This window comes from Cygnus atratus, chromosome 1 (assembly GCF_013377495.2).
Source record: "Cygnus atratus isolate AKBS03 ecotype Queensland, Australia chromosome 1, CAtr_DNAZoo_HiC_assembly, whole genome shotgun sequence".
Lineage (NCBI taxonomy): Eukaryota > Metazoa > Chordata > Aves > Anseriformes > Anatidae > Cygnus > Cygnus atratus.
In genome coordinates, this window is record NC_066362.1 from 138792042 (window position 1) to 138817056 (window position 25015).

A 25015-nucleotide genomic window follows, 5' to 3' on the forward strand; every position below is an offset into this window, starting at 1 on the left:
TTTTGCTGCAGAAGAGGTGTTACCACACGGCACTAGCATAACACCACACAGCATAACTGTCTGGTGAGGAAAAAATAATTAAGGGAGGTATATAGACTGAGTTTTAAGTTCTCAATCTTTTTACCAGATTTCCTAGGAAATAAAAAAACTCACCTTCTGTCCTTCCAATTAGTACCATGTTAGGAGGAATATTGCAGTACACAACTAGCCCTTTCTACATTCAGTTATTTAAAATAGACATACTGCAGAATACATTTACAATTTTTTGTCTGTGCAGGTATCCTGTGTGGCACATATGTGCTGATGTCAGAAAGTAGCCCAAAAGATAGCCTTGCAAAAAGTATTTTTACTATAGATGGATGAAGAGGAAAGTCACTAACACATAATCCACAGCAGGATCAGTCTTGCTCTACGTATTTAAAGTAGATATAAACCCCTGAGAGTGTCATCTGTCATCAAAGAATTCTATTTAAAAAAAAAAAAAAAAAAAAAACATGCCTTTAAACCTACAAGTTTGGAAGATTTGTCATAAAATAAGTTTCATGCTGATCGTTTAGAATGTCCTGTTTGTGGCTTAAGAAGTTGGGCAATGCTGCAGTTCAAAACCCTCCTTCCTCACTTTTACTTCTGCAGTGATATATCTTGCTTCCCTAATTACAAAAGCTATTAGCAGATTTTTGCAGAGCGTTCAGGTCACATGCAGGAGGCGAGACATCCCCCTCAGCAAGCCATTTTCCTTTAAACTCAACTCAGCCTAATTTTTTAAAGGGCATAGGCAGGGGACACTCTCTTTTCCACTTCTTTCACAAGCCTCTGTATGACAAGAAGTTTGTGTGTGGGTTGAATATCACGTATATTTGCAGTATTTCTTTTTGCATGCAGCATTTGGCTTTTTTTTTTAATCATTTATTTTGCTTTTTACCAAGTTACATGAGCATAGCTGTCACATGATCAGTTTATCCTACCCGCAGTAATGAGTTTTTAGCAAAAGCATTGTTTTCCTTTTGACTTACCATGCATCCCAATTTTGTTACTGCAGGATGTAAAATTGGATTTAACATTGCTGATAGGGTGAAAGCCCATCTAGCCTATGAAGTAAGAGAAGCTGCAATATAAGTAACTTGTCTGAAGGAAAGGAAATCGGCTGAGCAGTGAAGTTAACTGATCACCTTTCCCACTCTCTTCCACTGCAGAGATATTTATTCTGGTTTATTTCTTTGCTCAAAAATGAACACATTATATCTGGATCCCAGTGAACGTGCCATTTACACATAAAGAGGCACAGTTACACCCTGTCATGGTGTAGGGGAGCCTCAGGCAGGCTCTGGCGGCCAGGGCTCGTCCCACTGCCCCACCGGGAGCAGGCAGCCAGGGGCACCGTGGCAGCCCCATCCCTGGCACTGGGCAGCCCCAGGGGACAGGGATGGGCTGAGGCTGGGCCCACAGGTCAGGGCACAGCTGGGTGGGGGCCATGTCTGGGCAGGGAGATGGGGAGTTGGAGCCCAGCCCTGCTGCGGCCCCACTGTGTCAGGGGCTGGTGGCCCCAGGGTGATGCGGGGGCCTGGGCCTGGGCAGGATGGGGACGGCCAGGTCTGTAGGTACCCTTCAGGCCCAGCACACCCAGACTTCATGGGCCGCAATATTGAAAAGCACGCAAAGAATGTTTCAAGTTATGCATTTTAAAAGCATTTGATGTCCATTATGTTCCCACTCACTTTCTCAGATGGCATTTTGTTCATACTGCCATTCTCGAATAGGATTTCCATTAGGACTGTTTGGTGGTTCAGATAATCACAGACAAGAAGTAGGAATTTGGGCATCAGCCTTGATGCTCTAGTGCCATTGAGATTGGCTGGTTCCCAAAGTCAGCAAAATAAATAGATTGGGAGGTGAGAAAATTTTAGAAGTTTTCCTCACACCAGAGTAAATATTCCTTTTTTTAACCAAAAAGTGTAGATGGTAGCAGACACGTATTTCAGTTTTCATTCAAGGGCATGTTTTCCATAGCCCTCTGTTCCTAAATATAGTTTTGTTTTATTTGTTAACTCTGGCGTGATTAAAAAAATATCATACAAGTTCTAAAGTGTCTTTAAAAAAGGTCTTTTGATGATTTCATAGTGACAAAAAGACTGTAGAATTTTTAGTCTGAAATATGGCTTTTACCGAAAATTGTTTTGGATGGTTTTGATGTTCAGTGATAGCAAATTAGAGTGTCATGGAGCTATGTATTTATGGTCACAGTATTTAAAAGCCATTTGTGTATGCACAGCTCTTAGTACTTCTATCACTGCTGTCCTGGTACACCTTGCAGACACTGAAGGGGTTATGTATACAGTAGAATAAGAAATAGGAAGTATTGAACAAATACAACAAGTAAGATCAACTTAAAGAACTTTGAGTTTTTTGCCAAAGAAAGTTATAACTTGATTTATTTCTGGAAAGAATGATGCAGAAGTGTGAGAAGTCCGTTGTTCTCTAAAATGAGTACCTAGTAGATCTCAATTTTTTATCCCAAATATCTCATAACAGGCAAAACATCCCATAGCTTTAAGATTTTAGGGCACTAGCTCAGTTCTCCAACTCACTGGTGGCACATCCCGTGACTGTGTAGGAGGCACACTCCATTAGTTGTCAGTTCCCATCTCTCTAAGGTCAGCTGCTTCAATCGTGGGAACTAGCTGACAGCTGATAAAGGTTGATTTTTTTCTTCCCCGTAGGCTGTTAGTAGGATTTCAATTAGTGCAATTAAATGTACCTGTTTTCTTGAGGTTCTGTCAGCTCCAAAATAAATAAATTGGTGCTGCGAGCAGCAGGTTCATTGTTTCACTGGATCTAGCGTTTTTTTTTTTCTTTCTGATAAGTGTTTTTGTAAGGCATATATATTTTTTAATTTTTTTTATTTTTCCTTAATTAATTTCTTTTTGGGTTGTCTTTTAGCATAGCATCTAAATATTTGAAATTACTATTTATCCTCCTTTTTTAATTTTTTGTAGGAGGGCTCCACCAGATATTGAATTTTATGTTTCATCTGTCCGTTGTTAAGTAGATTTTGATTGCAATTCACCATACAATTTTGGACAGATCTTGAGGGGTGTAGCAAAAGACCATAGCTTCTTTTAGCTAGCTTTCTGCCACCAGATCAGAGGGTATTATAACCTTGATGTGTAAAAGTGTATGCTAGTTTTCCTTTGATCAGTCCTTTGAGAACAGAAACTCCTGATTACTGTGGCATTGTAATGCCCGTGATACTTTTAATCAAAGAAGGAACATTCAAATATTGTCCCCTTACCTGTTAGGAATTAAATAGCTGGGACTAGCTTCTTCTTGTCCTGACTTATGTCCTTGGACTGATATATTTGCAGAAACTTGATATTTGGATGAGAGAACACCCCAAAACCATGGTAGCGTGAATTTGTTGTGGGCAGAGGAACATGTAAAGAGAAAAGCCAACATCCACCCTTTGACAAGTAAGCTCCCATGGCTGTGGCAGGGATGTGCCATGGGGCAGTGCCTACTGACGGCTGCCCAACTACTCCCTCTGTTCCTGCTCCAAAACTTCTTTGGCAGTGACCACCACGGCTCCCCAAAAAGCTGGGGAGCAGGCTGCTTTAGCCAGTTGCTATGTCAACCATGCTCCCTCTGCATGCGGAAAGCCTGGCGCTGGTTGGTATGGCAACCCTCCTTGGAGCACGGAGAGATGCTCAGCGGGGGACAGGCTCTTTGGTGAAGGCACCCTGGTTGCAGTGGAGATGGAAGCTCTCTTGCCAAAGAGTATGAGAAGAGGGCAGGAAAGACACAGGCTATCATATGTTCATTTGGAAAAGTTTAGTTTGCAGTATCAAATGGGTTCTTGGAAGCTAAATATTTCCTTATGCCTATTTATAACTCCATGTGTTTCAGTAGAAGAGGGAAAAAAACATGGTAATTTGCTACAAAGATACCAAGACAACATGGATGCATGGAGGATCACACTGAAATTAGTGTAATTAAGATACTTGAGCATTGCATTTTCTTAACAGAATAATATTTTAGCCACATGACAGAGAAAACATCGTGTGTTTTCAACCTGTCGTTTTGTAGGTGTTGGAGAGAAGCCTGAACGAGGATCTTATAGGTGAGATGAATCTTTAATATAACAGCAGGTTATATTATGTTAGAAATGTTGAAGAATGGTGTTTTGGTGAGGTAGGGTAAATGTGTGCTTTCGTCTGTGTGTGTGCATACATCTCCTTCACTCAGGCTGCTTGTAAACTATGTCTATCTAACACCAGTTTCAATGCAAGGTTCTGATCAGGCAGTTTTCTTGTCAAAGACTTTGCAGAACAACGGGCTTTGGTGACTTTTTTCCATTCACTGACAACTAACAAAGTAATACATAGTTTGGATGCATTGGGAAAAATCACGCTGTCAACAGGTAAAATGTAATAGATGTTTTTCTATAATGTGAAAGTTGTTGAATCTTTTAGAACATTTTGAATTTTGAGAAAAAAAATGTTTAAGTGATGATCTCAGACACCTGAATAGTATTGCTGGTAAATTCTAACTTCTTAAGGTTAGCCTTTCTGAATATGTCTTTATTAAATGAATGTTTAAATTAACTATAACTGTGAATTAATGTGTTCATGAATCTGTTTCTCAGGTCTCTTCTGTGTATAGTAGGGGAACAGATTTACAGCTGTGTTGTCATGCATAAGATTCATGAGTTTGGCTTTGCAACTCACTTTGGGCTTATTGGTAAGGATGCAACTCAATCATCAATGGTTCAAGAATAGCTCTTTGTACTACAGCAGGCAATTTTTAAAATTATATGAAAGGGAAAGAAAGGGACCATGTAATTATATATAGACTAAGGCATGGATTATCATACATCTTTTTATCCACTGAATAAGCATTTACTTTATTTTATATAAATATTATATAAATATATATATATATATAAATATATATATATATATATTTATTTATTTATTTATTAGGTCAGAAAAAATAAATTATCCAAAAGCTGATGTTAATAGTTGCATTTGTCTGTTGGTCAAGAAAACAACAATGCGAATTTGTGTCCAAATGAAAATCTAAGACGGTAATCTGGACTTCAAGTAGATATAAGGCTGTCCTTCCAAGCAACGGAATAGTTCTTTTTTGCGCAACCTTTTCCAGTATTTCCAGTAATTTTCAATATATTTGTTTTACATGAATAATTTATTTTGATTAACTGCCATATTAATAGTATTCCATCACAATTATTAATTATAGTGTTCTACTGAGCAGTCACTCTGAAGAACCACGTTTTTACAGCTAATGTATAACTTTAACGTCCTCAATACATAGCAAATTAAGAATGTAAACAGTGAGAGTCAATTTTAGAGTATAATTGCTGCTTTTAATTTAATTTTGATGAACAAAGTGTATATTTAAAAGAATTCTTTCCTTTTTATTGAATAGGAAAGAGAAAAAATAGAGATAGCTAACCCTGTAATAGAAAACAAATTTGTGTTTAATATTGCATTGTATTAGTATTTATAATTCATTAGTCCTATAGTTTGTGCATAAGGTACTGTTCAGTAGTGTAATACAATGCATTCTGCCTGTTTGAACTGACTTTGTAGTTAAATTTTAGTTGCACTTCCTGCATGGCATGCTCGATCAGTGAAGAGACAAATAACATGTAGGAAATGCTGAAAAATTTATTTGAACATAGTTAGCATGTATAATATTTGTGAGTGTATAATTCTTGCTTAAGATGTTTTGAAATCATGGAAAATACACACAAAAAGGACAGATATATTATGATCTATTTAAGTTGCACTATACACTTCTTTACCATTGCATCAAAATTCTTTAATGTATTATCTGCTATTTGAGTTTTTTCTTATGTTTTTCCCAGAGAAAACTGTGTTTAAAAACAACAAGCTACCTTTATTTGCGCCTCTCCTTACATTGGTGGCATTGCTGCATTGATAAAAGTCAAGGATGCTTGTCATAGTTCTTTACCCTCGTAGGATGGTCCATGGTCTTTGAATACACAGAAGAAAGCTCATGTTGCCTGTGCAGTCAAGCTTTTCCTATTTTGAGGACAGGACATTTCTCCTGTACTTCAGAAGCACTGTATTTGTCCTTCTGTCAGGGTTTCAAGCATGTTGGTTGGTTGGGTTTTTTTCATTAGTTTTGTTGTTTTTATTTTTTACCATTCTTGACCTAAAGCATCAATTACTGTGAGGAACTGGAGAGGGGAAAAGGGGACCTTGAATGTGGTATGGTATTGTATGGAAAACAAATATGATTTATGGAGGTCTTTGCAGCTGAGGAAATTGTTCACTGCTCTGTGCAACAGTTAGAATTTCCTAAAGCTGGCGGCTCTGTGTCCTCTTTGACATAATAGCACCTAATGCTGAAGCTGTAGTGGGATTAATCTCTTCTAGCTTTAGACATCTACCCTCTTGACCTCTATATCAGAGCTAGTCATCATAAGCTACCCTGGAGGAAGGTGGCCCTAAATAAACTTCGTAGGCTACTTACCTAGGGGCAAAAATCCATTTTCTCATTTTACCTAAAAGATACCTAATGCATTTTTTCGAATCCACACTGAAGCCATTTTAGCATTTTCCTCTGGAGTGCAGAAAAGGAGAAAATTTCCATTATGGGTACAAAGCCTAGCAAATTAGCTACTCAAAGAATGAATACTGACATCTTCATAGGTCATATTTTAATAAGCATAAAGCATAGTTTCCAGTAGTAACTTTGGTAGAACTACCCAAAAGATCTGACTTTCCCTGCTCATTCTATTGTTGCCTGCACTACCAAGTAGTTTCAGTGCCATTCTAGTACGTTTGATGATGCTTTTTTTGGTTTGAACTTATCAGAATAAGCGTGATGGTAAATAGCCATGGTTTGTATTCATTCTTTCTATCCCATCATCTTCAGAGCAGGTCAGTTGGCAGAGCACAAATGTACAGTGATCCGTCAAGGCGTATGGAGGCATGCAGCCTTTCTTGGGCAGTCTGTTTCTGCTGTGTCTGTTGTTTGAAGTCCAGAGAGTAGGATGAGGCAGACATAGGATAGTAGACTGGCATTGCAGAAGATACTTGTTAAGCATTTTCCTTAGTAGATAGCCAGTGAAGAACTGGTATCGAACTGATATTTTGCATGTGATATTGTATGATTTTTAAACAACTAGTTGGAGTATCATTACTTTCAATGCATGAAAATGTAGCCATATACATTAGCAGATGTATAGATAGCTGTTTTTAAGTTGAGATGAAATAAGAAGTGAAGGTTAATTGAGGAAGTGCTAATAAAATGTGTACCTCAGAGCCAGTATTTTGTTTTTCTTTCAGCCAAGATGCTGGAAGTTCTTGCAGTTTGCTGGATGTTGCTGGTTTTGTATGCAGTTTGTAAACTCCTTTCTCTGTTGTTCCCTGCCACAGTAATTTTAGTTAAATAAACAGATAAAATGACAGAATATTCAGAATATTGCTGCTAGTATTGTTACACATATTTTACATAGCTAGTTAATTTCTCCATTCATTAGCTGTTAGCATGTATTTTATTTCAAGCCAAGGGAAAAAGGAACTTGCCTAAAGTTCTGGGATGTTCAAATGTACTGCTTCTGTTATATTTTAGTGCTATCTGGGTCTGCTTCTTTCAATACTATACATTGCCACCCCATTTCTTTATTTCCGTCTGGCGTTGTTTTGTCTGTATATTGTGCATTTATACTTAGTGAGCTTTGGTTGGTATACTGCGCATGTGTCTACAGCTTTTATAATCCCCAGTTTCTTGACATTGACGTGCAAAGCATTATAAAAGCCAAGCACACAGCAAATTTTAAAATGTTAATAGAAACAGCCTTTAATTAAGCAGTAACAGAACTGGTGGAGGATGTTCACTCTAACGCATCAGTGTCAGAAAGCCGGTTGCATGGAACAGGAGGAGAGATGTGCTCCTCCCGATGGGAGCGAGGCAAGTACGTATGTACCTCCCTCGCTGATGAGCAGTGACGAGGAGTCCCGCCGAAGGAAGCTTCTGAGAGAAATACTGGAGCATGTTTTCCTGAGCAGTCATGTCAGATTTGAGCTTCAAAGGATGAGTTTCCATTCAGGCAGTTCCACACGGGCTCCTTTCTCCCATCTCTGGGTCCTTTTGTTTCCAAAGGTCTCTTATTAGTTTCCTAAAACGGGAACAGCTTGCCCTTGATAACTGTAATGATTTATTTGGTAAGCAATTAAAATTGATTTCTTAAAGCTATAGCAGCTGCCTCATTAGATAGAACGAATCACTGAAAAAAAACGCAAAGGCTCTGAGTATGAAAGGCGATCTAGAGTTAAATTTGATTTCAATGAGAGGCTTTAGGGGTTGAGGGAAGCAGGGCAGGATCTGTGCCTGAAATTGGGTTGTCTCTACAAGAGGCCCATTACAAGAATGGGCCGTTCCCAACAGTTGTACTTAGAAACCCTGAACATCCTTTTCCCAAATAAGCAGCAAGCCTGAGGGCTTTTGTATCTCCAGCTTGTAGAACCAGATGCAAATGCAGGTATCCTGTGGCTTGCACACCTGCTGCTAAATATTTAAATGTGTTTGGAGATCACATAAATTTCTCAGTGTTTTGTGAAGAGTTTCATGAATAGTTTTATTGTTTAAAGCACTTCTGTAATTTGAAAATCAGAGTTTTAATGGCCTGTACTTAGTCTCTTTTTTTTAAATGTTAAATACAGCGATATTATTAGACCTGAAAGCAATGTTTTCTTTGACTTTAAACATCTATTTCCATATACAAGAAAGTATTATTTTTCAGTTGCTTACTTCTTTTATTTCATGCATAAAAATAGGCTTCCTAAAAATTGAAATGTTCTTCCAAACTTTGAAAGTTATGAGAGAAAGAAAACATAAAGGTTTTTCTTTTCAAACAGGAAATTTTGCTATTTCATATGATTTTCTTTTCAGTTTTGCTGGCACTTAACTTTGAAATGTTCCCATACAGTTTTATATATTTTTATAATAGCATGAAGCTAACAAATGAGGCATATTATCTAAGACTTCTAGAGTATTTCAATGCAGTGTTATTATGACGTGACCAAGGCAAGTTAACTAATTCCAAATGAAAGGAAGATTTTCGAAATGTATCTTTTAGGTGTCTATATTCATATTTAGGATCTCGAGTTAGCGATCACAGCTTTTCACAGCCGCTATAGAACTTTATTGACAAAATTATGAAAACCAAACATTGACATTAGTATGTGTTATACGTAGCCTGTTGATGAGAAAATCTTTATGTCACTGCAAGATGCGTTCTCACGCAGACACATGTGTAAGTGACATCTTAGCAGGTTATTTTTCAGATATGATTTAGAACATTGCTTTAAAATACTTCAGATGTTTTTCAGTTCCTCTATCAGTTTTGAAAGTGGGAAAGGTTACAGTATTTACCTATGCTGTTGTTTATTATTCCACAGATATCATAATTTCAGGTAAATTTCAGAAGGATTACATGAAAGAAAAGGAGAACAAAAGATACTAATAATAGTTGTATTTCTTAAGATTTTGATTTTTTTTTTTTTTTAATTACCAACAGCAAATTAAACTAGTGGCAGAGAAAAAAGATTGTTTTTCTAGTTATGGCAAGTATGATTGACTGTTGTAATTCTATTTTTTCTCACCAGGATTACACTTTGACTATGTATTTTCAGCAGTACTGGAGAGACAAGAGACTGGCATATGCTGGCATACCTCTCAACCTCACACTTGATAATCGAGTGGCAGATCAACTCTGGGTGCCTGACACTTACTTCTTAAATGACAAGAAATCATTTGTGCATGGTGTTACTGTGAAGAATCGAATGATTCGCCTTCATCCAGATGGAACGGTGCTTTATGGCCTCAGGTCTGTACTTTCATGATGAAGATTTCATAGCCATTGTTATGTATAGTTGATATTTGTTTCCTGGTACAAGGTTATTACAAACAGTGTGCAGCATATTATGTAACCTTCCCTGCAACTCTGAAAGATGCCTGTAGAAAATAAATGACACAGTCAATGTTTCTTAATTTTGCTAGAAGCATCTTCAGTCAGGTTTTATCTGTTTATGTAGAGTCACCATATCTGGAAAGCCCAGTGGCTATAGGAAGCAGAAAGGCAAGCATTAACTGTAAACCTGAAAATTTCGTTCCAAATACAGGCAGTAAGATTGAACATGGGCACATATGTTGCCTCTTGACATGACTTCAGTCTATAAAGAAAAAGAAAACCACGAACAGTTCTGGTTAAATGGAGTCAGCCACTGTTAAGACCATGACTCTGTGTACCTTCAGTGATTTTTTCAAACAGGGATCATCAACACTGCAATGTTTTACATTTCAAACAGAGCTGCACAGTGGCCTTGCGCTGTCCTGTGCTATACATGTTTTAGGCTTGGCCTGTGTTTTTTTGTTTTCGATCATAGCTTCTATGGTTAGGAATGTGGAAAAATCCCTCCCTTAAGACATATAATTACACAAGCAAAAAACTGACTGGAAGACTTGGTAGTATCAAAAAGTTCCTTTGTTTGGACAGGTTATTCTGTTATTCAGGTCCAGTGATTTAAACTATCCCAGCAAAACAAGTCTTTGCCAACGTAAACTTCATTTCCATCATAGGAAGTTTCTTGTGTTTTTAATTTCAGGATAAAGAGTCCCTAGTTTAAAAATAAACGAGATCTGAAATGTGGTGCAGATGGATTAGACTTATAATATCATTATTTTATCTGCTTTTGTTTTTTATCAGCAGGTGAACTTTTAATCTGAGATGAGTATTGGTCCATCACCTCTTTAACTCCTGTTAGATATCATGTATGGGCTATAGTAGGATGAATCTTTCTAGACAAAATAAAAACTGACTCAGCCTATTAAGAAGTTTTAAGGAAACAGGATGTTCAAAAAATGTTCATAATTAATTTAAGCAAAAGGAGGCTTTCATGTTGCATACTTTGTACCCAGTATTGAACACTGCAGGTTTAGGATTCTTTCCACAAGTAGTTAAATATAAAAAAAATGATGTAAGACGTTGTTTCCTGTACTCTATCTAAAGAACCATCACCAACAGCAATGTAATAAAAAAGTGATGGAGATTAGAACTCTTGTGATCATAATAATGAATAAAAGTCTCTCTGCCATACTCTAAAAATATTTGGAATCATTCAGGTGAGAATTATCTGTCATAAAATACCATATTTGAATAAGTTATCTTCCTCTTCTGTAGAACAGAAATGTCCACAAGCAGATTTCATTTCACTTGATAGTACTCACTTGGCAGGAATTTCACCAGTAGCTCTTGTATATCAACCTTCTTTCCATTCCCTTTCCTCTGAAAACGTTCAATATTCATGGTCAGATTTTGCTGTGTGTGAAGCACCTAAGTTACTTAATGAAGAATTATTGTCTGAAATTAAATTCTGGCAAAATATAGGACATTGTGATCAGGGGGAAGAAAATATCTAACCCTTATCTCTGTTATCTAAGGACTTGAGCTTTGTGTTGCTCTGCCACTAGCCTAACTTCTTGTATTGTGGTTTGGGAGCATCCTGGTGGCCTCGGTCTCAAGCTGCTGTCTGGAGACAATGATTCATCCTGTGGACTGAGACCAGAACCTGGAATTTTATGTGCCACAAAACACAAGGTTGCTGAGAATAATAGGGGAAATTTGGAGGGTTGCAACCGATTATAGGATATCCATGGAGCAAAGCAGTTCCTCAAAAACATATAAAAAAAGTGATCCACAGGCCACACTGGCACTGTGTTCTCTTCTGAACAATGAATTTATCTTGCTTCTGAAGTACTTGACTGACCTTCAGTTATCCAAGTTTCATCTCTGTTCAGAGAAAGCAGTTTGCTACTCCAGTAAAGTCCATGACTATGGGGGAATGGAACAGTAGCTTTTTGAAGTTCAACCCATTTCTGGGGAACTTTTTTCACTGGGTATCATACTGACTTTGTCCCACCTTGTTCAGAACAATATGCAAACATAAGACTATACAACAGCTTTTTCCATAACAGGCCAAAACAGAAATAATAGCACTATAGACTTGACTGGAGATCAAAAGTAGTCCTTCCGACTGCTTGTATACTTGCCATGTATAGACTACTTGTTCTCAGGCAGTACAATGTTAAATGTTATAAATAGAGTGGAGGAATGTATTTATTTCATCTGGAAGGACTCAAGTAGTTATCACCCATGTATAAAGCATGATTGATGTTTGCAAGGTAAAAAAGTTAATTGTGATTGGTCAGACAATGCAACTGGATTTACTTCTGTTCTTTTTTGGATGAATGTATTTCTGAATCAAGATGAAAAGAGGATCAAATTAGCCATCAGGACTGTGACCCAGTCCCATAAAAAGTATTTATACTGCCTAGACTGATTTATATTGTAAATTTTGGGGGTACAGAGAACATTCTTCTATCAGTAGAACATTCTTCTCCCAGCGTAGTGTGGATGGGGTCCCTGCACAATATATCAGTATAATTGAAGGTGATTGGTCCAGTAATAAAGCAACAGGGAAAGATAAGAGAAGCTATATCCAGAGGACAGATAACTGGAATAGGGAACTCTAATCAATTTAAAATATTTCTTTTATTTGTCGCTTTCATGCAAAATGTACGTGTATCTGTGCACAACTTCATCTTTCTCTGGCTTGTAATTGTTTCTCTGTCACTGCTGTGATGATGACTTCTTGAAACCTCCTTGTCCCACTGTGTCAGGCAGCATCCCATCCCATAAAAAATAAAACTGTTCTTCTTGGTAGCATGCACAAGCTTGAGCAATTAACATTTGCTTTTGGTGAACATTTGTGCAATTTAAACTTGGTTGCTTAAAAGTTCATTCAGAAGGGACCTCTGAGCATTCAACTTACTTTGCATAAATGTGGTAAATCTGTTTCTGTCTATATCTAGCTGTATCTTTTTCTGTTTGTTTGTTTATTTGTATGGTTTTTACTGGATATTCATGACATTAAAAACTTACACTTTGCTGTAGTGTAAAAAGGTACTTGAGCAAGAATGTGCAGTTTCTTGTATAGACCCAGAGCATTTCCCAGCAGGTAGCTGGAGATGGGTTGACCTGAAATATTCTCCTGTTATACAATACTTGGTACCTGAAAGCTTGTGGGACTTATATAAAGGTGTTCGGAGGGTGCCTAGAGTGCACATCAGCGACAGATCATGCTATAGGTGTGTCTGGGAGGGACGAAGATCCAGAGTGTGCCTTTCTCACTGTCTACTGGTAGGAACACAAATGAGAAAATACTCTGAGTAACAGATCGTTGAGGTTTTTCCTCTCCTGACCCATCCATTGCCGTTGTGCTCATACACCTGTCACTCCCTGTGCAAATAAATTAGAATATTTTCTTGCAAAAGCGCCTTCAACAGTCATAGAACTTCTGTTGTCCTAAGAGATAGTTGTAATGGGTATTACAACTCCCTTCCCTTGGATTTTATGTGAAGTTATCCACTTAAATAAACAGTTTGTTAAGGATAAGCATTCTTTCCTTCATTTTCTTGGAGAATCAGTTAAGGCATACATAATGAAAACAGGTGTGGTTTGTTTGTGTTTTTTTTTTAGCATGTAAGAGTTGAGGAAAAGCACCTACTTCTCTTCCCTTGAAATTCTGCCCCTGAATTTTAAACTAGTACACATAATGCATATAAAAATGCATAGTATAAAAATGCAGGTTCATCAGTAATGAAATGGTTTGCAAATTCATCATTAGTGTGTTAGATTGCCTACGCTGGAAATAAAAAAAAAAAAAAAAAGGCAAAAATATGTTGTTGGGGGAAATTTTAGAATTCAATATGGCACTTGGTTACAAAATCCCTTTTAATTTACTTTTGAAAACTAGAGAAATAAACTCAACTTTAAAACAAAGCATTTTGCTGGACTTGAAACAATTTTTCAACATTTCTTTTTTTTTTTCCATCTGCCACAGAACAGTAATTCACACAGCTCTAATAATTCTGACATCTGTAGCAGACTTTTATCGCTTCATATATTCTGATATAAAGTCATATTCTTTAATTTCAGCAAAGGTTTTTGTAATATTTGCATATGCAGATAGGTCGAGTCACAAAGGGACTTCTCGCGTAAGTGTAAGTCACAGTGAGTTCTGTTGAACTCAGCGTAGCTGCTGTTGTAAGCTGCTGTTCAATGTAAAAGTATGGGCCAGATTCTCAATTACAATAAAGCCATTGTTCAGTGTCCTCACTTTGAAAACAACAACATCAATTGAAAAAAAATTAAAAAATAGGATTACTGGCTGTATAGTAATTCTGTACGATGTTTGTGTTTCAGAATCACAACCACTGCAGCTTGTATGATGGACTTGAGAAGATACCCACTAGATGAACAGAACTGTACTCTGGAAATAGAAAGCTGTATGTATATGAGAAGATGAATGTAAAACCTAGTTCAGATGCGGGGTGGTTTTCCTTTTGTACAACTGCAGAATATTTACACTGGAGACTGTAACCACTATATGAATCACATAATTATCACCCATTGGATTTTTTGTTTGCTTATTTGACCTTTAAAACATAAAGTGTCATCCATTTCTACATGGATGGATCTCTCCTAGGAAAACAGTTTTAGGACAGAATGAAGCTGTTATTTGTTCTAGCCTGAGTTAGCAGGGGCAGTGACTGGGTGCTTATCTTCAACACGAGAATTCATATTTTAATCAGATATTTTAATCAGTTCATATTTTAATCAGATTAAATTTAAAGAGGGTAAACACTATGATATCATCTTCTTTCAATGTGCTTTTTTATGCACAGATGGTCTTGCCGCAGGACCCCCTGGGCTCGCAGATCAGCCCCATTTGTGGTCTGTAGTTCTGTTCCATGCAAAACCAGATTTTCTCTTCCACCTAGTCATGTTCTAGGACTGCAATATTCAGATGTATATTTCTGCTTCAAGAGTTCCTGCTCCATTTCTGCTACTGGCTGGAGATTGTGTGCTAATACTCTATATTCAGCTGGAGTCCTCCACTGCAGAAGCTAATGGAAATGGTGTGACTCACACTCTTCAGTGTGAGTGGAAAAGATCTGCCCTAACTATGTTTGTCTGTATTTATAGAATAATCCGCATTTTTCTGATGATTATTGGTGTCAATATACACTTGGTATCGGTGCTAGATGTGTTGAATGTCTTAAATCATACTAATCTATGATTTTGCAGGTAGCAGTCTGCAATCCCTGAAATTGGTAATGGGTGGCAATTTCTATCTCGTAGGGGCCGTTAGTCCTAGCATGAATTTTATGGGGATGATACAAAAAAACAAACAAACAAACAAAACAAAAGCAACAGTATTGTGTCTCAAATTCCTGTGCAGACTGTAATGGAGCAGCTCTTCAGGAGAGCTTCTAGCAGACATACAGAACAAAAATTCATACACCACTCCAGTTGTTCTTATTCTTTTCATTGCCACAAATGACAAACCATGTATGCTGGTTTGACGCTCATTCCAGTCCACTGTTGTTTCTCACTTACTCTCCTGCTTTGCCTGCAGATGGCTACACGACTGACGACATAGAATTCTACTGGAGAGGAGGAGATAATGCAGTCACTGGTGTGGAAAGGATTGAGCTTCCTCAGTTCTCCATTGTGGAATACAGACTAGTGTCGAAGAATGTTGTCTTTGCCACAGGCAAGTAATACCATTTGCCTAGCTGGTGTTTAATTTCTTTCTGTATGATAATTATTGCTTTTTAAATCATTATTATGTATAGTCTTTGTCCTGTGTTGTGTGCATGGCTAAAGAAAGACTTGGTAAAGCCCAGAGGCAGGAGTCCATGAAACAGTGTTTCTTGTTTTATTTTTCGTGTGTGTGTGTCATACTTAACCATACACCTAAATATGTGTGATCTAAATAAATATGAAGTCATTCATGTCTGAATCATCAGTTTAACTGATGTAGCCTACAGGGTTATTGATCATACAAAAGTATGTTATGGCAAACTAGGTCAAAAAGGCACAGTTTTTTTGAGCACCTCCCTACAGCTTTTCTGTACGTCTTTTGTTTTGTTCTTGTACAGTGAATGTGCTGCCATTTATATCTTGATTTTCACTGATGGGTATATGGTAGTGTATATATAACCAGTGCTATTGTGATCATTAAGATGCTAAAATTAAATCCCTAGTTATAAGAGTTAGAGGTTTTTAAGCCCCTAACTCTTATAACTTAGATGTTAAAAGAGTTACTGGTAACTCATAGCATTGGATGTCTTCGGGTGACAAAGTGCATTACTGATTTAGATGTTTAATGTTAGCCCAGCCTAGGAAAATATTGCTATGTGTGACAAGTCCAAAGCAACACAGAAAGCCCTCAGCAAGTGTGGGGCGACTATTGGGACCTCCAGATTTTCAGTCCTCTTCAGACCACGGAGGTGTTCTGTTCTGTCTGTCCCAGCGCACTCGAGCAAATGAAGCACAGCTCTATCATGTTTGTAAGCATCACTTCACCCACTCTATGGACACAGCATCTGTTTCAAAGTACACAGAAACACGAGTTATATTTCAGAACAAAATGTAAATATTGCTGGGATTGAAATTAATATGAGGGGTTTTGCCAACTGCTGCTGTTTTTGTGTGTCACTGTGAAATGGGAGTTTTGTTTTTTTAGAGAGAAACAGATACTCTAATCCTATATCCCTCCATTCTGCAGCCAGTGTCCCCTTTGGCAGCTGTGGTTTATCTGCCCCTACACAGGACTGGATATGCTTTTGTAGAATGACTCTTCTGGCCAACAATGACAATACAGAGAACTTTGTATTTGGGAAGTCCAAAGCCACCACCTTTTACTTCAGTGTGAAATATTTCCATAAAGACGTGATTTAGTAATTTGGAGATTGAAGATGTTTGTTAAATTCAGGAAATCCAAAGAGCTGTGAGACAAATATGATAGAGAATGAAAACTAGGGGTAGAAATGTATATAAATGACCGAATATTCAGAATCATAACAGTTCTTTCCAATAAATTTGTGGAAGGAATAAAAAAAAAACATGCTTCAGGGTTTAAGACAGCTTGATATTAGGGAGCAGGATGAGACAGTTGTGGAGAACAGATTATGCCATGTTTTTTGTACTGTTTTCAGAAGCATATAACTTTTGTCACCAATAAAGACACAGTACTGCATCTACTATTGTTTTGGTTTAGGACATGATGAAAATGCTTCATTAATTATGAACTTTCCTGATAAATATTTCCATTGAAAGAAATCAGCACATTTGTTTCTCAAAAACTCATGCCTAATTATGATGCCAACTCTGAAACTTTCCAGTGAATCTGACAGATAAAGTCAGCACACTTTTTTTCAAATTCCTTCTCAAGACCTATATTCCTTATGTTCCTGATAATTGGAGCCAGTTTGTACATTTTTGTGGAAAATAAGTCAGGCATGGGTTTTTTGTCTTTGAGGTTATTAAAGCCTCATGAGAAGACACTAGATTCTTTCTGTGCAATATCTCAGTATCAATATCTCAATCTCAATATTTCTGAGATTTCAGTGCTAGTGTGATTTGATAGTGTAAAACTAAACAAGGACTTTAGAGTCGTGCCCTAAACAGCTTTTGGAGTAGTTATTTCTCCTATCCTCCATGAAGGAACAGTGCCATCTAACCCTGTGTAATTTAGGCAAATGGAATAATCAGTTCCCATAGTTACTACTAAGAAGCAAGAGTAAGCATGAGAAAAACCCCATAGATAATGACATAAACCTGTGAGGGGCTGCAAGAATACTGACGGAACTGCAAGCATGTTGAAGTATGTCATTTGAGTGAAAAATAAACTTATCAAACTGGCAAAATAGGTCTGGAAAAAAAAAAGTCAGCACAGACAATTGCACAGTACAACGATTCAAGTAGTTATTCCTATCCAAATTCAGTCTGGGGAATACCTGGTTAGACCAGAGTTCTGTGCATAGAAATCTAGGGGTTACTGTTGATCTCAGACTGCACATGAGCCCATAACATCTTTTTTTGGGGAAAAAAACCCAACATCCTCCAAGGAACTGGACTTAGGTTGATAAGGTCTGAGTTGACTATTTGTGGTCAAGGGTAGGATTCTTCAGGAAAACTGGGAAGCAACAGAAGCCTAGGCAAAATTAGTAAGAATGACTGGAAGTCTAGAAAATGTAATCCATGACATTAAAAGAGGTCTAGATATGCTTGTGTAGAGTGAAAAAGAGAGTACTTAATAAGAATTAAGTAAGTCTAAGACAAGGAGTAACATGTTCTCTTAAGGAGTAACCTGGTCTCTATCCATGATTAAAAGAAGAAAAAGTAGTATATAAATTGCTGTGAAGAAGAAAAATTTGGTTTGACTATCCTAAGCTGAACGCTATAGAGGCTACAATAAGACGTCTCAAATGGCATTAGACACTTCTGTACAGGCAATTGAATCGCATCCTTAGAATCAACTCGCTATAAGTCTAGCTCTCCATGGTTTATACTGAGAGTTTATGCACTATATGTGTGTAATTATCTACATGAAAATGCCTGAAATGTAATGCCTAACTTGTGAGCTGAATCTGTGTCGTAAATATTTGTTATTCAGGAATGCTAAGAAACTGAACAGGAATGAGGATATATAACACACCTCCTAAAAGCTTCAAGATGCATAGCAGTCAGAGACAGATTAACGACTTGTTGATAGGAGGAACGTAGTCTTAAAAGATTTGAAAATTAATTATTTGGCAAATTCTGAAAGATCAATCTGTAAAGTACATTTCCAATTAGCTGAAGAACCTTCCCAGAAGAACAGATTAAAATAAGAATTCTGTAACTGACCAACTGTCTTATCTTGGTTCATACTTGCATAAAACAGCAAGAGACTAATTTACCCTTGGAGCTAGATATTTCAGCTTGCTAGTATTTAATGAAATTGAAACAGAAACAAGTAATTTCTTTTTACCAAGTGCTCAAACATATGAAGGAGGAATATTTTGATCTCAGTTATTGATTATTTGTTTTCATGTCTTCATTTTCAATACTGTTGCTAGATTTAAATACTCCAGGCCAAATTATGTTATTCCTCTACTCTTCAAATTAGCCCATGGACATCAACATGTTATATGAGATGGGAGAAAAGGTAACAAAGCTGGTCCCTGAGCAGCAACACTGTTCTTTAAGCGAAAAACAAATTTTGATGGAATGTTAGCAGCTACAATTTCCTGGTAATTAATCTCTAAATGCGCTTAGCTTTAATTGACAAATCATTATAAAAGCATAATCAGGCAAGTAACACTGTAATTGTTGAGTTCACCAAGAATTCTATTTTTATTAAATAAATTACACAAGATGGTTCCTTCTTACATAAATAAAGATCAGGGCTTACAATTTTTGTTCCATGCAGGTTAGGACCCATACTGTTCCCAGAGCTTTAGTCTTCCAGATGAGGAGGGTAGCTTCACAGTAATGTTCTTTTCTTTCAATTCTTTTTTTTTAACCCACAGATTCCTGTGGATTGTTTGCTGGAAGTAAGATAAGATAGCAGGGATTCCAGGCTGGAGGGAAGGGCAATAGGTCATCCGTGAAAGCATAAAATAATACAGGTGAAAGTTACATAAACTTCCTTAGTCTCAGGGAGAGCTACATAAAGGAGAACCCTGTTATCTGAAAATGAGGCTACCAGTTCATGTTTCAATTTCAGCTTGAACTATACAAAGACCAAATTATTCTGAAATTTCCTGAGATCCAGACATTCCAGTAAATTTTGAGCTTGGAAAATAACCACAAAAAGGATGATGTTCTATATTTACTTTGATGAAACTGAATGAAACATCAACTCCAGGAAGCAAATGTGATGCTGCTAAGACTGTTGGTTAGACTACCCAGGAGCCGTAAACCCCCAGAACCTACCCTGAGACTTGCATGGCTGGGATTCATTTTAGTCAGATTTAAGGTCAATATAATTAATTTCAGCGTCTGCATATGAATTAGGTGCCTAAGCTCCTGTTACAGTTGATGGGAAGCTAGTCAATGGGACTACAGTCAGTGGATTCTGGAGACAAAATCAGTCCAATAGGAGCTTATTTTAGGAGGTAGTGGGATAATTCTTCAGGTTTCATTTACTAGATCAACTAGATGAACTTACTCTCCTGTAAATGCAATTGAAGCTTAGACACCTAGCTAACATTTATGCAGCTCAATTCAGTTGCTTTATCAACTGCAATTTGAGATGGTGTAGGGTATCCCTTGTAATCTCAATCTGCTGATCAATATGATTTTTTTGTTTTGTAGGGGCTATGTTATATCTACCAAATGCATGCTGGTGTTTGAGATGTCATAGGGCATTTCAAAAGGCCCGGGGCACCTTCAGATTTGCAAATGCATGTCTATATTACAGTCCAACACCAACACTGCAGTGGATAGGCAAACAGCACTGACAACCCTGGCCCTAGGTATGGTTCTTAGGGTATTCTCTTGTAGCATCAGGACAAAGAACCTGGGGCTCAAAACAACCTTATGTTGACCTTTCTGGTCTTGAGACAATCTGTCTGGAGACACTGCCTTTAAGGCTGAGTCCCACTAGTTTCACTAATTGCCTTATCTCATTAGACAGAGACAAGGAGCTTCACAGGTGAAGCATTCAAGATAAATAAATGAAGTTTTCTCAGTTACACTGTTTCTCAGATAAGGATTTCATTACTGAATATTACTGACATACATGGCACATTACTTCTTTCCACTGTAGACACATGCCTCCTCCAGCTGCACCATTTTCCGTGCTTTATCATTAGCAGAGTGCTCTCCTTGTTCTTTCTCCGAGGTACCCCAATGTACCAAGGGTTCTTAGCACTGGAACGGACCAAGATGAGCCTTGAGTGAATCCTTCAGATAATATATGAGAAAATCAGTATTTTATGAGAGATATTCTAGTCATCACCTCTGTCAATGATGTTCCACAGATGCCCAGACCTGGACAGGACTTCTGGAAGGAACAGATTTATAGAGAATCCTTTACATTGGTGGTGTATTTTATGAAGTACTTTTCCCCAACAGAGCTTCATGAAGATTTCTGTCTGATGCACTACTCTTATTGCAGAAAGGTGATCAGGTCTGCTACATATTTAATGTATTTCATGATGGCAGAATATGTTCCTGTTTTATTCACATAGTCTGCTGACAAAAGGCCATGAAAACCATCTCATGAGAAAACTCAATGAAAAAATTAGGCTTTCTTAGCAGAAATAGCAGGCATAGTTTGAAAGAAAAAAATTGTCCTTAGAATGAAACATTGCTCATTAAAAAACTAAGGTGTTAAGCAGAAGTCTAAATGATTTATTTTTTTTTTTGCTGAAAACCATGTAGAATGCTCTAGACAACAGAAAACCTTGGTCTGGTTTTATATCAGGTTTATGTGGCAATGGTTTTGGTAGTAGGGGGGCTGCAGAGGTGGCCTCTGTGAGCAGAGCCCAGCAGCTGCCCCATGTCAGATCAGAGCCAGCTCCAGCCGGCTCCAAAAGGGACCTGCTGCTGGCCAGAGCTGAGCCAGGGAGCGATGCTCGTGGGCCTCTGGGAGAGCAGAGTTAGGGAAAGGGAAAAAAACCTGCTGGGCGGCAGCAGTTGGGAGAAAGGAGTGAGAAAATGTGAGAGAAGCAGCCCTGAAGCCCCCAAGGTCAGTGCAGCAGGAGGGCAGGAGGTGCTCCAGGCACGCAGCAGCAGTTCCCCTGCGGCCTGTGGAGAGGCCCCTGGTGGAGCAGGCTGTCCCTGGTGGAGCAGCCCATGGGTCCCACATGGAGCAGATCTCCACGCTGCAGCCCGTGGAGGAGCCCCCGGTGGAGCAGGTGGATGTGGCCTGGAGGAGGCTGCGGCCCATGGAGAGCCCCGCAGGAGCAGGCCCCGGGCCGGAGCTGCAGCCCGTGGAGAGGAGCCCACGCAGGAGCAGGGGGCCTGGGGGGAGCTGCCGCCCACCCGTGGGGGACCCGTGCTGGAGCAGTTTGCTCCTGGGGGATAGACCCCGTGGTACGGAGCCATGTGGGAGCAGTTCTTGAAGAGCTGCTGCCTGTGGGCAGCCCCTGGAAGGCTCAGTTCGGGAAGGACGGCATCCCGTGGGAGGGACCCCACGTGCAGCAGGGGCAGGGAGTGACTGTGAAGGAGCACCGGAGATGAAACATTTGGGACTGACCACAGCCCCAATTCCCCGTTCCACTGTGCCACTCAGGGGAGGAGGTAGAAGAGGGTGGATGGGGGGAACTTGTTTGTAGCTTGCTTTTAGTTTCTCACTGTTCTGGCCTGATAGTAATAGGCAATAAATGATATTAATCTCCCTATGCAGATTGTGTTTTGCCCGTGACAATAACTGTTGAGCGATCTCCCTCTCCTTATCTCAACCCTTGATTTTTTTCCATCATGTTTTCTCCCCCTTTCCCTCTGGGGAGGGGGAATGAGAGTGGTTGTGGTGGAGTTCAGCTGTCCAGCTGGGTAAAACCACCACAGGTTTCCATGCTGGAATATGTTCTTCTGACTCTATCTATGTTCATCTATTTGTGAAACTAGACATTTCATACAGGAAAAAATAGTACTGATTTAAATATTCACAAAAACTATATACACCTACCAGATACTTTATTTTTTGATGATAGTGCTTCTGAAATTGACAAAACAGTTAAGGGTAGCTGCCTAAAGTTTGATACTCCCTGGATGCTTCTGCTACCTGGAAACTTTGTAGCATTTTTACTGTCATATGACTAAAAGTTTACCTGTCAGAAATACGATAAAGAGAAATCTACAGTTTTCTGTTCTTTCTTTTGTTTTCTCTCTCAGGAAATCCATCATTCAGAGAATCACAGAATGATTTGGGTTGGAAAGGACCTTAAAAACCATCTAATTCCAACCCCCCCTGCTGTGGGCAGGGACACCTCCCACCAGACCAGGTTGCCCAAAGCCCCATCCTGCCTGGCCGTGAACACCTCCAGGGATGGGGCATCCACAGCTTCTCTGGGCAGCCTGTGCCAGTGCCTCACCACCCTCTGAGTGAAGAATTTATTTTTAATAATCTTTCTAATCTAAATCTGACCTTTTTTAATTTAAAACCATTACCCCTTCGTCGTGTCTCTATGCTCCCAGGCAAAGAGTCCCTCCCCAGCTTTCCTGTAGGCAATCTTTAAGCACTGGGAGTCCACTATATGGTCTCACCAGAGCCTTCTGTTTTCTGGACTGAATAACTCCAAATCTCTCAGCTGTGCTTCTGAGTAGGAGAGGTACTCCAGCTCTCTTATCATCGTCATGGCCCTCCTCTGGACCTGGTCCAACCTGGTCCAACAGGTCGTCTTTGTGCTGGGGGCCCCAGAGCTGAAGACAGTACTCCAGGTGGGTTCTCATGAGAGCAGAGTAGAGGGGAAGAATCACCTCCCTTGACCCAGTGGCTATTCTTATGTGATTTCTTATATAAGAATATATAATCATATAATACTTATATTTTTATTTATTTCTAGATGTTATCTTTCACATCTTGCACCCAGTTGCATCAGAATGGGCAGGTTGTGCTCTAATAAAAATAACTGTGCCTTTGTATGTACAGAAGTGTTTTTTGTCGTGTTGACTATAACTAGAGCTTTTAGAACAGCTATTAGAAGTATCATACCTAAGATTACTAATGGAACCACTGAAATCATGGAGCTGATGTTGTATGAATGTGTGAATCTTTCTTGTACAACAGTACTCAGATTTAATCCTGTTTGCATTTGGTGAAAAATGTCACTGTTGTTTCTTTTTTAATATTTGAGCACTCTAAATATATTAAGTATGTTTAGTAAGGTTTCCAATTTTGAAATACACTGGTTTGAAGTTAAAATATGTGTTAAAAAAAAAACAACAAACAAACACAAACACCTGTCATTGAGATTATCATTATTTCATTGTTTGCTCCAACTGAAACAGTATAGGAATCCTATGTATATAATGTATGTGTATACATATGCAATCTTTATTTTTTTGCTTAAAATATTTTTAGAAGAAAAATTCTATTCAGCTCTAGTTGATTTTAGAGGCCTTTGGATATGATCAGAAGGCTTTTCTTCACTTGGATTCATTACAATTATATTTTTGACGCCACAGGTAGCATGTTTCTCATAGTTCAAATGTAATTAAGAAGTGCCATATCAAAAACAATTCTTCTATGCAAATACCAAACTATGCACATTTAAGACTTGGAATTCTACTAATCCTTTCAATATAAATACTATACATAAAATTGTGTATTGGGATAAGCATTTTACATGGAGACCTAAGCATCTGTTTTTTAAAACTAACCAGTGCTTATCCGTCTGTTCAATAATTTAGAATAACTTAATCTCTTTTATTCCCAAATACAAATTGCATGGATATCACTATATTCCCTGCAATGTTTCCTCTAATACAGACCAGTAATACAGTGAACGCGTTTTCCCTACTGTTCTGCAGATGTCATAGTACCCCATAAAATGTGCATGCTTTAGTTTCTACGGAAACTGAAGACAAGTATCTGCAAGTGTCTCTGTTTCGGTATAAATAATGCTGTTTTTCCTTCCCTTTTCTTAGGTGCCTATCCAAGACTCTCACTGAGCTTCAGGTTGAAGAGAAATATTGGATACTTTATTCTTCAAACCTACATGCCCTCCATACTGATTACCATTTTATCATGGGTGTCATTCTGGATCAATTATGATGCATCAGCAGCAAGAGTTGCCCTTGGTATGTGCTACAAATGAGTGGGACGTTAAAATGTCAGAATGAATGTAGCCTTTGGAGGTTGTTAAAGACTGCGGCGTGATGTCAGTGTTTTGATATTCCAAAATCATTTACGTCAAAATCATGTCTTTCAGTATTGCCTCAAAAGTGATAAGTTTTCCCCGCATGCAAGAATGTAGCTACCACTAAATCTCTGACATGAGCTGCTCATATGGGTCCTAGACTTGTTTTCATCAAATTTAATGTTGTTGTTGCCAGTAATTTCAGCAAGGGGACCAGTTCCATAATCATACTCTAAGGGCTTCAGTGTGGGCTTTTAGTTCA

The 25015-nt window shown here is 38.4% G+C and overlaps 1 protein-coding gene across 2 annotated transcripts in view; it reads left to right on the forward strand.

The window, feature by feature from the left end:
- The window catches only part of GABRB3 (gamma-aminobutyric acid type A receptor subunit beta3), a 110018-nt gene that overhangs the window by 70284 nt on the left and 14719 nt on the right, over positions 1-25015 (forward strand). For both annotated transcript variants that reach the window (XM_035558105.1, XM_035558106.2), the window contains 4 exons: positions 9657-9877; positions 14315-14397; positions 15531-15668; positions 24542-24694. In XM_035558105.1, the coding sequence (XP_035413998.1) occupies positions 9657-9877; positions 14315-14397; positions 15531-15668; positions 24542-24694 (595 nt within the window). The remainder of the gene's footprint in view (positions 1-9656; positions 9878-14314; positions 14398-15530; positions 15669-24541; positions 24695-25015) is intronic.